At 38.7% G+C, this 17,262-nt stretch overlaps 2 protein-coding genes across 3 annotated transcripts; one reads left to right on the top strand and one right to left on the bottom strand.

Moving 5' to 3' along the window:
- The first annotated feature begins 570 nt into the window (after positions 1-570).
- On the top strand, positions 571-7,099 carry LOC105165179 (ABC transporter B family member 11). The gene is made up of 13 exons (XM_011084098.3): positions 571-950; positions 1,366-1,803; positions 2,037-2,091; positions 2,191-2,366; positions 2,498-2,719; positions 2,829-3,067; positions 3,199-3,724; positions 3,903-4,176; positions 4,401-5,287; positions 5,367-5,633; positions 5,745-6,008; positions 6,100-6,393; positions 6,466-7,099. The coding sequence occupies exons 2-13, from the start codon at positions 1,465-1,467 to the stop codon at positions 6,820-6,822; spliced, it is 3,900 nt and encodes a 1,299-aa protein (XP_011082400.2). The 5' UTR covers positions 571-950; positions 1,366-1,464; the 3' UTR covers positions 6,823-7,099.
- A 4,141-nt stretch (positions 7,100-11,240) lies between these two features.
- On the bottom strand, positions 11,241-16,990 carry LOC105165178 (Sec23/Sec24 protein transport family protein). Of its 2 annotated transcripts, none has more exons than XM_011084095.3 (5): positions 15,972-16,990; positions 13,792-15,612; positions 11,993-12,109; positions 11,828-11,899; positions 11,241-11,684 (listed from the first exon to the last, which is right to left on the bottom strand). In XM_011084095.3, exons 1-5 carry the CDS (start codon positions 16,440-16,442, stop codon positions 11,547-11,549), a joined length of 2,619 nt encoding a protein of 872 aa, XP_011082397.1. In that variant the 5' UTR covers positions 16,443-16,990; the 3' UTR covers positions 11,241-11,546. The 2 variants fall into 2 exon arrangements, with proteins under 2 accessions (XP_011082397.1, XP_011082399.1); XM_011084097.3 differs by having other exon boundaries at positions 13,792-15,637; positions 15,972-16,195.
- Positions 16,991-17,262: the final 272 nt, after the last annotated feature.

Here is a 17,262-nt window from a genome sequence, read left to right on the forward strand (position 1 = left end):
GAAAGAAATTTACTATTTGTACCCAATTTTTATTATTCATTACACGAGTTGTTAAAAAAGTCATACATTTCTTTATTTGGTAACTTTTTACTCAAGTCTCAAGATTTTATCATGGATGAAATGATTTTTCAATACTTTTAGAACACGTATTTTCGTAAATTTCAATTCCTCCCTCGTCATATTTATAAGAATTAATAATTACATTTATATCATTATAGTAATTTAATATTTTTACTTATCAAGTTAATCATTAAATATTAATAGTTCTAAGCCTAATGTTTTTAACCTTTTGGCACTTAACTTAACCCAACTCCGGCCCGGGAATGCAACAAGTAATTTGGCAGGAGCAGTATGGACACGGTATGGTGCCCCCGATCCCGATTTGATAAGTCGTACGGGCTAAGGTTAGGCACACGTGAATCGTGAGAGCTACGCAAGATCAAGTTTGACTTTTGAATTGTATTCCCATGCCTGCATCATATGGAGTGGAATAATGCATGTTCCACTGTACAATATATCAATATTCAAACATCTTGATTACGTACTTGAGGAAAAGAAAAAAGATAGTGGCGGCAGGTGAGTTCCTCACAGTTGTAGTAGAATAAATCTGATGGTTTCTTTTGGTCCAAGGAAAGAGAAATGACAAGGGAGTTGGTGTAATTTGACAATATCTCGGAAAATTCTTCATCTTTGGGAGAACTCCCCATTGAGGATCCATGTTCAAGGTTTGACTATTCACTGCTTGCTCATCAAGCAGCTACTGTTTTCAGCTTGGGCGCAACGAAAATTTGCAACCAAGAATTTGTCCTCCTATACATATGAGTTGAAACAAAAGTTAGTTTCTGCATTGCTGATTTGCTCAGAGTTTTTGATTCTGAAGCAGTACTAGTTTCAGAAGCTCAGGGGGAATCAATCCATCCTCGATATATACTGACTACAAGCAGAAGCAGGTGATATTCTTGCCTCAACTTCTTTTCTGGCTTTCTTTCTTCTACTTTTGACGTTGTACAAACAAATAATGTGGTGGGTTTTATCTGACTAAACTTGGTTGCTGTCTTGAGTTAGATTTTGTATGAGCTCTCTATCTTTTTTTGTCTGGAAGAACGTGAGTACAAAGTGACTAAAGGCAATATTTAATTCTCCACTTTCATATAATTACCACCTTTTAGTGGGTCTGCAGATGTGGATGCATGGGAAAATTCCAGAAAAGGAAAAGATCATATCATAATTAGTTATATTGTTGATCTCTCCCGTTTTTATCTTTTTTATTTCAATTCTTGTTTTGGTCATATCTGGGAAGGATAAGTTTGGATTGATGACGAGATTAGACAGTCTTGATTTGATATTCTATATTTCTACCAACAGCATTCCCAGCAGTGGCAATAGGTATTGTTTGGATTCCGCAACCAGGACTGAGTAGATATAGATTATACAACTCAGAAGTTGAACAAGCTAGCAGTTGAAATGACGGCAGACAACGGTTTGGATGACAATAGTACAGCAAGAGATGAGGCGTCGACATCTCGAACTCATGCCTTGGAAGCAGAGGTCAAGGGACGTTATGACGTGGAAGGAAGCAAAGACGACTCACATAAGGCCGAGGAGAAGCAGGCCACAAACACGGTCCCCTTTTACAAATTGTTCACTTTTGCTGATTCCATGGACAAAATTTTGATGATTGTTGGTTCAATTGGTGGCATTGGGAATGGATTGTGTCTGCCGCTTATGACAATTCTTTTCGGGGAACTGATTGATTCTTTCGGGCAGAACCAGAGCAAGGATGTCGTTTCAGTTGTTTCAAAGGTAACGATAAGGGGAGTCTCCAGCTCCTAGTTAGCCAAAGCTTTCAGACTTCTTTATGATCAGTTTGCATGAGTATTTATGAAATTGCTCAAATATTCATATTTTTGATTCAGTGTCCACCTTGTTCGGTAATAAGTTGCAGACCTTTCTCTTTTGCATTCTTGACTCATCTGACATGCATTCCTCTTGAACTTAAATGTTCTTTTACTCACTTTATTCGGTTCACGCTGCAGGTTGCTCTTAAGTTTGTGTATTTGGCTATGGGTTGTGGTGCAGCAGCATTTCTCCGTAAGTACGCATAAACACCCTAGATGAAACTGGAAATCCTACAAAATATTTGAATTGTAGGTGCTAATAAATGAGGAAAACACTTTTGATTTCCTGTAGAGGTTTCGTGCTGGATGATCACTGGGGAAAGGCAGGCTGCACGAATTAGGAGTCTTTATTTGAGAACAATTTTACAACAGGATGTAGCATTTTTTGATAAGGAAACTAATACAGGAGAAGTAGTTGGAAGAATGTCTGGTGACACTGTTCTAATTCAAGATGCCATGGGTGAGAAGGTGTTGCTCCTCATTACTTTTTGATACCTAATAATCCCTCTTTCAATAGAAACCTGCATTGACATTGTCTAAGGTAAGATTACATCATTCGTTCTCATTTCATTATTTTGCGCTTTTGTATCCTCCTGCAGGTTGGAAAGTTTATACAGCTGGTATCAACATTTGTGGGAGGATTCGTGATTGCATTTATCAAAGGATGGCTTCTTACCCTTGTCATGTTGTCATCTATTCCTCTGCTTGTGATATCTGGTGGAGTCATGTCTCTAGTCTTATCTAAGATGGCATCTCGCGGACAAAATGCATATGCTAAGGCTGCAACTGTGGTTGAACAGACAATTGGCTCCATCAGAACGGTGTGTCACAGAGAATTTAGTACATACATTGAGGAAAACCAAACATAGACTATGTAGCGTAGCTCTTTATATTTCCTTGCAGATTTATATTGGTTTGTCATCTATGCAGGTAGCCTCATTTACAGGTGAAAAGAAAGCTGTGGCTGACTATGACAAGTCCCTTGTAAAGGCTTACCAGTCTGGTGTACATGAAGGGTGGGCAAGTGGGTTGGGGCTTGGCTCGGTTATGTTCATTGTATTCTGCAGTTATGCTTTGGCTATTTGGTTTGGTGCAAAGCTGATCTTGGAGAAGGGTTATTCAGGTGGTGAAGTGATCAATGTGATTGTTGCTGTGTTAACAGGTTCCACGTGAGTGATTCTTTGAACTCTTATAACTTCAAAACATGTATGCTATTCTAGAAAGTTTTGAATAGGTTTATTAAATTTCTGGACTTTTTCTATGTCATTTATGGCTTATATCTTTTGCTTGTTTCATATAGGTCTCTGGGGCAGGCATCTCCTTGCATGACTGCATTTGCTGCAGGTCAGGCTGCAGCCTTCAAGATGTTTGAAACTATCAGTAGGAAACCTGAAATAGATGCATACGACACACGGGGGAAGATATTGGAAGATATTCGTGGTGACATAGAATTCAGAGATGTCCATTTTAGCTATCCAGCTCGACCAAATGAGCAAATATTCAGAGGCTTCTCTCTCTTCGTCTCCAGTGGAATGACTGCAGCTTTGGTTGGACAGAGTGGGAGTGGGAAATCAACTGTGATAAGTTTGATAGAGAGATTTTATGATCCACAAGATGGTCAAGTCCTAATTGATGGAATCAATCTCAAGGAGCTCCAACTGAAGTGGATTAGGTCCAAAATTGGGCTTGTCAGCCAAGAACCGGTGCTTTTTACAGCAAGCATTAGGGAAAATATTGCATACGGCAAGGATGGTGCAACTGTTGAGGAAATCAGGCGAGCAGCAGAACTGGCAAATGCTGCAAAGTTCATTGATAAACTGCCCCAGGTTCTCTTAGTGTTGAATTTATATGCCTCTTTTAGCCCATCTCTGAATTTGCATATGCTTTATTGATAACAATGAGCATATGTATTGACTAACATACATTCTGCTGCATCTTTCTTTTGGTATTAATTTTAGAAGCAAATGAATAAGCAATTGAGATTTAATGCCGAATTTCCTACAGGGACTTGATACAATGGTTGGTGAACATGGAACCCAGCTTTCCGGTGGACAGAAACAAAGAGTTGCCATAGCTAGAGCGATTCTGAAAGACCCAAGAATTTTACTATTGGATGAGGCCACAAGTGCACTAGATGCAGAATCTGAGAGAATTGTGCAAGAGGCACTAGACAGGATTATGGTAAATAGAACGACTATAATTGTTGCACACCGCTTGAGCACAGTTAAGAATGCCAATATGATTGCAGTCATTCATCAAGGGAAGATTGTTGAGCAAGGTATTCAGTCTTTCTGCATTTCTGTTGAGATAGAGAACTATACAGCGCATTAGCATGATTGACTATTCTTCATCTGGCTTCATTTGCACAGTTCATATTGAATTTAATCCATCGGTATTAGTTCCTCCAGATGAGGAACATAATACAACTTGCCAACAAAAGTATGGCTCCACCTCATAATTCTCGTAGGGGAAAAAGGAGAATTGACTAGTTTCTATGTGCAGGCACACATTTTGAACTGCTCCAGGACTCTGAGGGTGCATATTCTCAGCTCATACGCTTACAAGAAGAAAATAGAGACCCAGAACAAGTTGACGGAAAAGAAAAATCAGACGTCACCATGGATTCTGGCCAGCAGTCAAGTCAAAGAATGTCATTCATGCGTTCCATCAGTCGAGGGTCATCTGGAATAGGAAATAGCAGTCGTCATCGATCATTGTCCCTCACATTTGGTCTACCTGTGACAGTTAATGTCTCTGAATCTGCAGTAGAAAATTCAGATGAGACCTCCACAAAAACAACTGGAAGACCTCCAAAAGTCCCTATTCGTCGCCTTGCCTATCTCAACAAACCTGAGGTACCTGTACTGATGGCAGGAGCCATATCTGCCATTGCAAATGGTGCAATAATGCCCATATTTGGTATCTTAATTTCTAGTGTTATCAAAACATTTTTTGAGACACCACATAAATTACGCAAGGATTCGAAATTTTGGGCACTCATGTTTGTGGTCCTCGGTTGCGCGTCATTAATTGCATATCCAGCAAGGACATATCTTTTTGGTGTGGCAGGGCAGAAGTTGATCAGGAGAATTAGATTAATGTGCTTTGAGAAGGTGGTTAACATGGAGGTTGGTTGGTTTGATGAGCCTGAGCACTCGAGTGGGATGATTGGAGCAAGGCTCTCGGCTGATGCTGCCACAGTTCGTGCCTTAGTTGGTGATGCACTGGCACAGATAGTTCAAGATTTATCTTCAGCAACTGTTGGACTGGCTATTGCTTTTGCAGCTAGTTGGCAGTTGGCTCTCATCATACTTGCTATGATACCTCTTATAGGATTGAATGGATATGTACAGATCAAGTTCATGAAAGGGTTCAGCGCGGATGCGAAGGTTCGACTAAAACTCATTGTCTTCCTATACTTTTCCAACTAAACTTGAACAGCTTTTGAATTCAACTAAATGGATGCAGGTGATGTATGAGGAAGCAAGTCAAGTGGCTAATGATGCCGTTGGGAGTATAAGGACAGTCGCTTCCTTCTGTGCAGAAGAGAAGGTCATGGAAATGTACAAAAAGAAATGTGAAGGTCCTATGAGAAACGGGATTAGACAAGGATTGATTAGCGGGGTAGGCTTTGGTTTATCTTTTGCATTATTATTTCTGGTCTACGCCACAAGCTTCTACGCAGGGGCTCGACTTGTTGAAGCTGGAAAAATTACATTTTCTGATGTGTTCCGTGTAAGTAATCAGTTCACCTATCTCTAATATATGATCTTGTGTGAAGAATGCAGACAAGAACACTGGTTTATTTAGGTGATAATGCTTCTCAAAAGTTGAGGGATTTTGCAGGTTTTCTTTGCTCTAACTATGGCAGCAATAGCTATCTCTCAATCAAGTTCGTTTGCTCCAGATTCAAGCAAAGCTAAGAGTGCGGCTGCTTCCATATTTGCCATTCTTGACAGAGAATCTAAGATCAATCCAAGTGATGAATCTGGCATGAAATTAGAAAGTCTGAAGGGAGAAATTGAACTAAAACACGTGAGCTTCAGGTATCCAACTAGGCCTGACATCCAGATCTTCCGGGATCTTTCCTTAACAATCCACCATGGCAAGGTATTGTATTTACTCAAATGATTTCTTTGGCACATGAAGAAACTGTTCTCTATGTGGACTTGTAATGTTGTTGCATGCATCTGATATTCAGACAGTTGCTTTGGTTGGAGAGAGTGGAAGTGGGAAATCAACCGTGATATCTTTGTTGCAAAGGTTTTATGATCCTGATTCAGGGCATGTAACACTTGATGGAATTGAGATCCACAAGTTCCAATTGAAATGGCTGAGGCAGCAGATGGGACTGGTGAGCCAAGAACCAGTTCTGTTTAATGACACAATCCGTGCCAACATTGCGTACGGGAAGGAAGGAAATGCAACTGAGGCCGAAATAATAGCTGCAGCTGAGCTCGCTAATGCCCACAAATTCATCAGTGGATTGCATCAGGTCAAATATAACAACTGAGTTTCTTCAGACTTTTCTTAGATAATGTTATTAACATTGCAAGAACGTTTGCAGGGTTATGACACTGTGGTGGGAGAGCGAGGGGTTCAATTGTCCGGTGGACAGAAGCAACGTGTGGCCATTGCACGAGCCATCATGAAAAGTCCCAAGATACTCCTACTGGATGAGGCAACAAGTGCGCTGGATGCTGAATCTGAAAGGATAGTTCAAGACGCGCTTGATCGAGCAATGGTCAACCGGACTACAGTTATTGTGGCTCACAGGCTATCAACAATCAAAGCAGCAGATGTGATTGCTGTGGTGAAAAATGGAGTCATAGTTGAGAAAGGGAAGCACGAAACTCTAATCAACATCAAAGATGGCTTTTACGCATCACTACTGGCACTTAACATGACAACTACTGCATCTTAATCCAAATGTTTCCTCATGAGAAACGTTTCTGATTAACAATTAGGAGTGGATTGGAAGGAAGATGAATGCATTTAACTTCCGATCAGTATCTCTGCTTTTCTTTTGGCCAATTTCTTTATATTTCCCTATGTATTTGTAGGAATTAAGTCTTTATGCTTTTTGCCAGTCCATCGTACAATGGTGGCAAGCTGGCAACTATATTTTGTACTCAAGCCTCTTCCACTCATGTTATCTGTCAAACTAAATACAAATAGGAGACACAAGCAATGTTTTTAAATTCGGATTGGACTCGCCAGTTCGATCGATTAAATCGTAAACTGGACCTGAGGCTGTTTGGGTATGAGCATTGTTGGAAAATAACATTGGGTGATTTAGGAAATAAACGATCACGCATATGATAAATAATATATTATGTGCATGCTAATTAATCATTAATGCATTGGCGCATATGTGGATTTTAGCAGTGGAAGTATATTGATCCATGTATTTGGATATAGCTCGTCTACGAGCCCATGTCTTGATTGGATCACAAACACATTAATTCTCTCATTGTTTTGAAGATCATCCCATGAACGTCTTCAAGATTCTCCCATGTTGGATCTTGCTCCAAATTTTGTGCAAATCATGAACATACCTTGCTCGCGTTGATAGATTACTATTAGAGTAACCCATTAATTTATACACCTCAAATCCAAAGAGTTTATGGTGATGGTCCAAGAAAGTCTTCAAGATTCTCCCATGTTGGATCTTGCTCCAAATTTTGTGCAAACCATGAACATACCTTGCTCGCGTTGATAGATTACTATTAGAGTAACCCATTAATTTATACACCTCAAATCCAAAGAGTTTATGGTGATGGTCCAAGAAAGAACGTAGAGAAAAAAATAGAAAGACTATTTGGAGAGAACATATTTTGGGGGAGTATTGTGATCAACTAATTTTTATCGAACTTGTGTTTTTGAGTTTCTTTGATTACAACTAATACTCTATTTATAGGTGTATTCAACACTATCCCAAAAAAGAGTCCATATCCCAATATATAATTGAAAGACTAAAAACTCTATCTCAAATACAGTTTATACCAGAGTGGTCATTTTCCCGACATGCATTTGGGAGACTCAAACTCTATATCAAATATGAATGTATATTGAGTCGCGAGTCCACTAACCCAACCCAATATTCAACAATCATTAGAATCAAGGTGGTCAAACCTAATATGAATCGGTCGAAATCCATCAAAGTCGATGAAAACATGCCAACTCAACTTACATTTAAAAAAAAGAGAGCGAATAAGGTAGATGGTGTCAGACACTGTGCGTGGAGCTGGTGGGGGAGTTGTGGCGTCAGACGTGCTAGAATATGTGACCAGAAAACCAATCGGATTGGGGTTTTGTAAAACTATTTCTGACAACTTCGATGTAATATAATATTTATATTTTGAACAAAAGTAACATTCAAACTATGGCTTGATTCTTTGTTGTGTTAATATTTACTTAACTGCACAACAAAGTCCATAGACCAAACGGATAAATCCAAGGGGTTAGGCTGCATATTGGTTGGCGGCCATGAAACCAACCCTTGAGAATTGGTTTGAAATGTTCTAAGTCGAGACCTCGAGACAGGCATTGAGTATCCTATAGAGACTTGCACTAAGTACTGCAACCGTGTTTCGTTGGCAGGAGATGTAGGTCGTTTATGCAGATTTAATGGGTTGGTTCGCAAGGTAGTCGACTGACTGAGCTAACTTGCGAAAATCTACATATGGAAGTCTCCTAAAGCTTGGTGAGTATGATTGAGATTCTCGACTCCGGTAGTACGAGATTAGTCTTCGGACTTGAGGAACTATGGCAGTCACATGCATATGATGGCTGCAACTTAGATCTGGCGACCAATGTCTGCGTCGAAAGATACAGACGTTATAAGCCTTATCTACTGCAGTCAGAATGTGTAGTGAGGACGGTGTGTTTCAAGAAAGAATCCGTCCCCTATCAGTATCGTGACAATAGCATCTCCTATACACTTTGTGACACATTTTTTTGAAAATCTATGGCCACAATGACTGAATAAGTGGGATAGGTTTTCCCGTGATAATTTAGTAGGGTAAACGAGTAGTCTCTCGAGTTATTAAGTATAGATGCCTAATCCAAAATGGGAACCGACATCCAATTCCATGTCCTAGACTAAGGCCGAGGGACGGTTGAAGGAAGAACCTTACTCGTATGAATTTGGTTGCCTAAATGTTCATCTATATTCACCTAATCTCTAGTGTTATTGACTGTTGCTAGACAGTCACCCATGGTAACGGGCTCTTTTTGGTTATGAGATAATAAAAAATAATTAATTAAATTTAATTTAATTAATCGTGTTGGAAACACACCTAAATCTAGTTGAAAGTGAACTTAAAGAATCACACCCTACCACTATAACGGGATGGAATCAATTTGAAATTAATTTTACACGAGTCGAATCAATTTAATTGGACAAAATTAATTTTTGGACAGAATAAATGATTGGATTATTTATTTAGACCAATTCATTGGATGAATGACTTGAAATTTAATTAATTGAATTAATCATAATTTTAAGTTAGTCACTAAAATTAACTAGATTAATTTTGTTGGGCTTGGTCCGATTTATGAATTGGATTCATAAACTGATGGAGAGATGAAGATGTTCGGATCTCTTAATTGGATTAAAGGGCTTTTAATATTGGACTTACAAATAAACCAAATTTAATTAAAGTCCATTTAACGTGGACTTGATTTAATTTTAACGGGGGTAGAAGATGGAAAGGGCGGTTTTGTGGGGGAGTGAAGAAAAAAGGGGATTGATGGGATATTAATTTACATTTTTTGTATATAGTAAAATTATTTGTTAATTATTAATTGGACTTAATATATTTTTTTTATAAAGTATGATAAATAAATTGTTAGATCTTATATAATGCTTGTATTCATTTTATAAATTGTTGGGTTTATTTCTATCTTCTTCCTTGTTAATTTTGTTTTTTTTTTTTGGAATTCTTATTATGTTTAATTGAATAGTATTTAATTTGAAAATTTTTAAACTTTTTTCTTTAGATATATTTGGGGGTTAAATGCACCCCCTGTGATAAATTTAATATTTAAGAAACCCATTGTGTTAATAAAAAGGCAAAAACACCCTTGTGGAAAAATAAATGTAGCAAAGAAACTCTTCAAAATTGGATTTGTTGTACACGCGCCTGTTATACCCGAAATTTTTCATTTTTAACATATAAAATAACAAAAATACTCCTATTTTTATCGACCTTTAAATATTACTTGATATAAATCAATGGTCTATATTTTAGTATTATAAATTAAAGGTCCAATTTTATGAAATTAATCCAAAGGTTCAGATTTAACCTAATAAATATATGGTCTATATTTTCTTTGATCAAAATGTATGGTTCAGATTTAACTATCTATTTATACAAATTCATTGTTATTTTACATAAAGCAATATATATATATACATACATATATTTATGTTTAAGTAGAGGGGAAGATAAGTATACATAAATATGGGGCATCTAGTTGGTGGAGGGGGGGGGGGGGGGGGGGTTGAGGGAGGGAGACAGGGGCTAATATGTGCAACGTACCCCGACTACTGAAAGGGATGCATTTATTAGATAAAAAGTCGACACAGACTGTGCTCGTTCCTGCAATGATTCATGATAACTCGACGGATCGCATAGCACAAGCCGACGACGCATCATTCAAATTTCTGCCCTATCAATGATGGTAGGACAGTGGCCTACTAGGTTTCTTCATTGACATTTAGAGCACTGGGCAGAAATCACATTGCGTGAGCATCCACAAGGACCATCGCAATGCTTTGTTTTAATTAAACAGTCGGATTTCCCTTGCCCGTACTAGTTCACAACCAAAAAGTTGAATAAAAATTCATATTTACTCTAGATTGACTTGCAAATTTATTATTGGTCAAACAATTTTTTTGGACCAAAGTGCATTAATTTGAGCACAAAAAAATTATTTGATTTGCAATAAATTAATATGAGTCAACTTTTTGACTACCAACAAATTTCATAAATTTTACTATCAAATAAATCTATTTGTTCATGAATACAAAATATAATTTTCCAACCGTAAGAGTACACAACTGCACAGAATCTCGAGGTGGAGCACGAAGCAATTATCCCTTTAGAAAAATATGAGTACAAAAACGTTTAGGTATCAAGTAAAGAATTTTACTAACGAAAATGTAAAAGTTAAGGTCTATTGTTGGCAGCTTCTTGAGTAATCTACGGAAAACTAAGCTGGCGATTGCCCCCTAAAGTTGTAGTTCCAAGTCTTCCCAGACTAGTTCTCATCCAAGTCGGTCAGAGGTCATATTCACATTTATAACCACCTGGACTACTTAAAACCGCATAGAAATAGCATGAATGTAACTCTTTTATTACTGAGCTCGTCCTTTCAGCATTCCGTATAATGGCATGAAAACATGAATGAGAAGCATCAGGTATGAAGTTCTAAGTACAACAGAACAAATTGGCAGAATAAGTATATGAGATGAGAGAATGGCATCCCCTTAGCAAGCAAGCACGCACTGAGAGCAGGGAAACAGAGTCACATGAATTTACTGGCATAACAACGGACGTGCAGATCCAACAAGCATGGTTATGCAACTCATAAGCCTCAAGCATAGGGGACACCTACCCATAAAACGATGTAACAACTCTCTCAGCTTGGCTCTGGTGGTAATACTTTCAGACTCCGCATCCACTCACAGAAGCTAGGTTCATCGAAGTGAATAAAACTACTTTTCAGCTTTATTCGCTGATCTGCAGTCAAAGTTCGAAGCTGAGGAAATCTTGCCTCCTGCAGACAGACAATATATGATGATGATTTCTTTGCTGTGGGTGCAACAGATTTCAAATCCTATAATTAACATCTAGGAAATAACAAGCATACACAAGTACAGAGAAAACAAGAAGCAAGACAAAAGTAAATTGCAAACATACCTGTTCATAAGGCGGATCTTTATGTGCAGGTATCAAGCGAGACACAAAATATCGAGCCTGGGAGCTCCCCTCCTGTCACAAACCAGAAGCAGAATTATATCTCATACCAAATATCGAGGTTCATGGAAAGGATTCTTCGTTCCAGGAAAGCTGAACTTGCTATACCTTAAATGCAAGAATCCTAGGAGCTGGAAAACGCAACTCAGTGAGCTCTTCAGCCAATGTCCTACAAGCTGCTAAAGCAGCTGCACTTTTTCCTTCCTGTGCAGCAAGTTCAGCACCCTGAATAACAAAAAAACAAAAATGGACGAGGATTACATAAAAGATGCTAATAGATACAAATGATCTAAGCACTGAAACAATCTCCTTGGATAAGGCAAGATCAGTCTCGTATTTCTTCCACTTCTCATGCCTCATTCATCCTCTCCTCTCCTCCAGTCAAGAACAAGAAAAAAATGTCCACCAAAATGGCAACACAAAAAAGATGAATTAAACCTACTTTGCAATCTCCAAGTTTCATTTTACGTGATCATAACACCAGTAATTAATAAATGATGAGGCACTACTTTCCCAAAAGCAGCACAAAGTCCCATAAGTTAATCCCAACTAGCCGTGCTGGATGTAGAGAAGAAGCTCATACTTAGTCCTACCATTTGACCTACACTTTTCACCTCTTTTAAGAAAAAGAATCAAATCAATGAAACCTCAACATTTCCCATGCTTCAATAAATGAAATCACCAAGATTTCCTAGTTGGTTAGGTACATCTGCAACCAATTTTGCTCCATAACAATGAAATCTATCAATATGCTGAAAGTAGAAAGAAAATATTGTTATAATTGAGTCCGGAAAAGAAAACAAAGAAAAAACATGAAACTCTGTGTCTTGGAGGATCAATTTTGGAATCATAAATAACTTTAAGTGGTGAGGTGAAGTGCATGAAGATTAGATTTATTTCAAATAGTCTCTCTAAATTGCAACAATTTCTCTTATTATGCAAGAAGGGCCTCTTACAATACTCTATGACCTCAGGGGCGACACTGTTCAATGATCCTTCCTGGGCAATCAGGTAATGCAATATCCTCTGTGGCATTTCTTTCTTTCTATAACACATCCTCTAGATATAGATTAAGCCCTTAAGTATTTGTAATATCATTTGTCATATTTAACAAAAATAATGAAACTATTACCAAGATGTACTGCAAGATAGTCTTAGCAAACAACAAAAAGGTACACGACCAGTCCAGTATTCCGAGAGTAAAATTCCCAAAAAGGATTAACACAACAGCATGACAAAATAGTCTGTTAATATGTCATTTGCCAGGTAACAACGAGGGTGAAACCAGACATGGCTATTAATATAAGTGAAGTTGTCTCAATGCTAACAAAGTATAAGCTCACTGCCAAGAGAACTTACTAGCATCATCGAGATAGGACACAAATGTAGGTGGAAATTATGTTTAAAAATGAAGATATTCTACAGAAATTTTATGACTTTAAAGCTGGAACCAGGAAAAAGGGCCAGGTGAGGATGATATGGGTGTTAAAGTAAGACCAGTTTGTTGTAATTTGTGCCCGTGTCAAGTAGGGAAATCACCAAGATACCACATAAATGTAGGTCTAGGTCAGAGGTATTCATCAGGGTAAGAATGCTTGAATCCTATTCTCGAATAAATTCTGTTCTTATCATTCATCAAAGTATAAGCAGTTAGAACTTTACCCAAGTTCACCTGTTTAATAATGGAATCACAGAATACGAAGGCCACATGGAAGAGCATATTAAAACAAAGACTATGTCAGCAAGCAAACTAAACAAAATGAAAATAGAAAAGGTGAAAACAATTATAACTTTCTGCAAATTAGAACCGAAGCACTTGTGAGATAAGAATTAGTTGAGTTGAGTTAATTAGTATATCCTCCAAATGAAATTTTCATAAATAAATAAGAAGTTATGCAATCCCATACCAGCCAAATGAAGACATCAGTCCCATGATCAAGAACAACTGCAGCATCAGGCTGCATAGCAAGGTCATAAGCTGGTAGTTCCTCAAAAGTCCCACCTTCTCGATGCATGAGACAGCGAGGTGCCAGCATACGAAGGGATAGATCAAAGGATGCATTGAGGAATAAAGACCGCAAAACAGACCTCTCATCTTCATGACCAAGTATATTTCCCAGGAGTGGGCCTCTTCTAAGATGGAATAAGAGTTCAGGCAATAACGTGAGCTCTTTGGGGTACCGATAAAACTTTGACTTTGGAACCTGGGAACCAAACTTACGGGCAACATCTTTAATTCTCTCGTCAAGGGTTACTTGCATATCAATAGCATCACTGAAATTCTTGGCTCGCAAAAGAGTCCTTTTGCCAATAAGAACAGCAGCCACCTCATCCTGAACACTGTCCAGATAAGTTGAAATACTATCCACAGTAGGCAGCCTAACAGTAATCACTCTTGCAATATCAGCTTGATAAGTATTTGAATACTGAATAGCAAATTGGAAGTACACAAAATCACTCTTGATATCTCCACGAGGCTCCATGAATAGTGCAAAACTTTGTGTTTCTTCAACACTCAGCATCTGTATAGCAAGAGCACTATTGCTCTTAAAAGATTCATGGCTATCAGTATGGGCCGCCTCGCCAGGTCCTATCACTTGACTAACAAGAATATTATCTGAACATCGGATTTCCAATAAACCATGGGAACCTGCAGCCCTTGTGGATGCTCTCTGCAAATTCACACCGAATGCTTCGCCGAAGTCATCATGGAGAATTAGAACACCTCCAGAAGATTTTGCTAGGGGCTGCAACACAGGAACACGTGCAGGGCATGTCCCTGCACAAAGTATATCAACCACTGTATTTCGACGATGAGCTTCACGACCTAGATTCTCCATCCATTTTAATGCTGCCTTCTCCAGATGTGGATAGTTAGGATGAGCAAGAGAATGAGGAACTGAACCAGGGCCAAATGTGCATGGTCCACCAGCACACACGATTATCCTGCTATTTCCACCAGCTCTTTTAACAACCCCTCTTGACATTTCAGCTGATGGCCCCTGAATTATTGCCAGGGCAACTTCCACTGCAGTACCTAAGCAACGGTCTCTGGAAACTTCAGGCAAATTGAGTTTATATGCCCTCAAAGATGACAAGATTGCATGTGCTATTGGAAGAGATGCATGAATTGGTGACAAATATATCCCAGTTCCATAGATCAATGCTCTTAAGGCATCTTCACTTGGTGATTTGTCACCGGAGAGTACATCAGCAGATGCTGTTGATTCTTCAGAGAAATCATAAACCGAAACTGTGCGGCCGTAAAGCACAATTCCAAGTCTAGTTGTTGGGGGCAAGGAATCTACAAAAGCATGCAAGGAACTCTGTAAATGCTGTAAGTGTTGTTCGTCTAAGCACTCATCTATTACCAGAACAACTAGTGCTGATATTCTAGATTCAGACACAGGAAGAAAACCAGGTCTTTTGTTGCCAGTCTGGACATAATCGACCAGCGGCGATGATAGTTCAGGCAGATTCCGGAGCTCTTCTTTGCTTGGGGCTATGTATTCTCCTTCACTTCCATTCAAATTTCTGCATATTACACATTGCCACTGACCAGAACCAAGTAAAATCTTGCAGTACAGATTGGCATAAGCTCCACAATTTTGGCAGCGATGTGGATCACGTTGAATAATCTGGGGACCTGGTGAAACATCCTGGCCAGGAGAAACTAATACCCCAAACCCTAAACTTGGTGTACTAGCTAGCTTCTTTTGTTTCAACACCTGAAATAAAGCAATAAAGAGACAACTGCAAATAATATTATTGAACATAAATAACTAGAGAAGCAACAGTATAGAGTGACCTTCAAATTCAAAGAAAGAGTCCCCAGTCAACATATGCATCATAACAGAGAAGTAATCAGATTTACTATAAATTGATCTGGTTTGGATAATATCTCCACTGCTAAAGAAGTTTCCTCTGAAGGGTAACTTCTCAGAGTGATTCAACAAATCCAGTTCATCAAATATATATATGACAACTCTTTAAAATGTTTTTCAATTTTTTGCAGACCGTTAGAATACTTCTAACTTGCAGAAAAGAAGGGGTAATTAGTGCATATTTGGATGGAAACAGAATGTACCTTGTGAGCTGAGAATAGAATATTTGGAGACTCCACATCATGCTCCACGGTAACATCAGAAGTTTGATTGTGCAATTCAACCGATCCATTCGAAAAACGGGGAGGCGGTGACGATGTGGGTAACGAGGAACCGGAGGAATAAGCAACGGGCTGAGGAGTTGCAGGAGAAGTTCTAAATGGGACAGCAGCTGGTTGGAGCGGTGATGAAAACACAGGAGGGCCAGGGGGAGTGCTCATATGAGGAACAGGGCTTCCAGCTCGGATCCCATTCGCTGGTGATGGTAAATTAGGAGTTTTTATTGAGGGTGAGGGTATCTGATTTGATTGTATTACTGGTGGAGGAGGAAATCTTGGTCTTGATGGCGAAGATGACGAGGGTGAAGGGAAAGAAGGAGCTCCCAATTTTGGGTCTAAATTAGAAGGTGTAGCAGAAGAGGAATAGCCCGAAGAAGATTGCTGTCGATTGGCCATTAAAATGCAGAGCTATCCTAAGCCACTCCGAAATACTTGAGATTTTCAAGGACAATCAAACAAAATTAACCTTCAATGCTTCGCCTTAAAAGAGATTTCGCAGCCGGAACTGCCGGATTCGGACGGGGAAGCAAGCCTACGTTCCATAACCCACGGTATGACGAGAGTTGATCTGGGAGGAACAGTGAATCGGCGTAGAGAGATCGAAACGGTTGCGGAATAAAACAATGCTGGAAAGCGAGAGAAGAAAAAGCAAATCCGCGGGTTGGCGCTGAGTCCGCGCTAGCTGGATACTGGAACTTTCCGGCGGGTGGGCGGAGTAATACGTCAATCGCTGATCATCATTCATTCCCTAACCAAAGAAAACCCCTTCGCTGCTCCTCTGCTTATTTTCGAGACCTTTTCAAACGAGTCCATTCACAGCAGGAAACGAGTCGGTGGGGTCTAAGAAAATTTACACAAGGATTGCCAATTTAGGGTTGCAATTTAGGATTGACTACGTTGGTTTTGTTATCAAACTGGACCACGGATCAAGATTCAACCAAGCCCAAGTTCTCATTTCTAGGGAGTGGTTCATCTTTCGGGTTAATTAAAGATTATATAACAAATTTATGTCGAGTTGCGGATTACGATTTAAAAAATATTTTTATTTTAAAAAAAGAGGGTCTCGTGGATGGCATTCACTATGCCCCTTTTTTAATTTATTTTCGTTTAGTTTATCTTTTATAAATTAATTATATTTAATTAATTTTTAACAACATAATAAAATTAAAAAAATTTATAATATTAAAATTGTATTAATTTAAAAAATACAACGAAC

The sequence above is a fragment of the Sesamum indicum genome, linkage group LG6, assembly GCF_026168435.1.
Source record: "Sesamum indicum cultivar Baizhima isolate 11 linkage group LG6, ASM2616843v1, whole genome shotgun sequence".
Lineage (NCBI taxonomy): Eukaryota > Viridiplantae > Streptophyta > Magnoliopsida > Lamiales > Pedaliaceae > Sesamum > Sesamum indicum.

What these genes read in the sequence shown, in the direction of transcription:
- LOC105165179 (XM_011084098.3), top strand. Translation starts at nt 1,465, where the DNA reads ATGACGGCAGACAACGGTTTGGATGACAATAGTACAGCAAGAGATGAG. An exon ending in TCATTGATAAACTGCCCCAG is followed by an intron (nt 3,725 to 3,902) that starts GTTCTCTTAGTG and finishes AATTTCCTACAG; the next exon opens with GGACTTGATACAATGGTTGG. An exon ending in GGTTCAGCGCGGATGCGAAG is followed by an intron (nt 5,288 to 5,366) that starts GTTCGACTAAAA and finishes AAATGGATGCAG; the next exon opens with GTGATGTATGAGGAAGCAAG.
- LOC105165178 (XM_011084095.3), bottom strand. Translation starts at nt 16,442, where the DNA reads ATGGCCAATCGACAGCAATCTTCTTCGGGCTATTCCTCTTCTGCTACA. An exon ending in CTGATGTCTTCATTTGGCTG is followed by an intron (nt 12,110 to 13,791) that starts GTATGGGATTGC and finishes TTTGTTATTCAG; the next exon opens with GGTGCTGAACTTGCTGCACA. An exon ending in CTAGGATTCTTGCATTTAAG is followed by an intron (nt 11,900 to 11,992) that starts GTATAGCAAGTT and finishes GGTTTGTGACAG; the next exon opens with GAGGGGAGCTCCCAGGCTCG.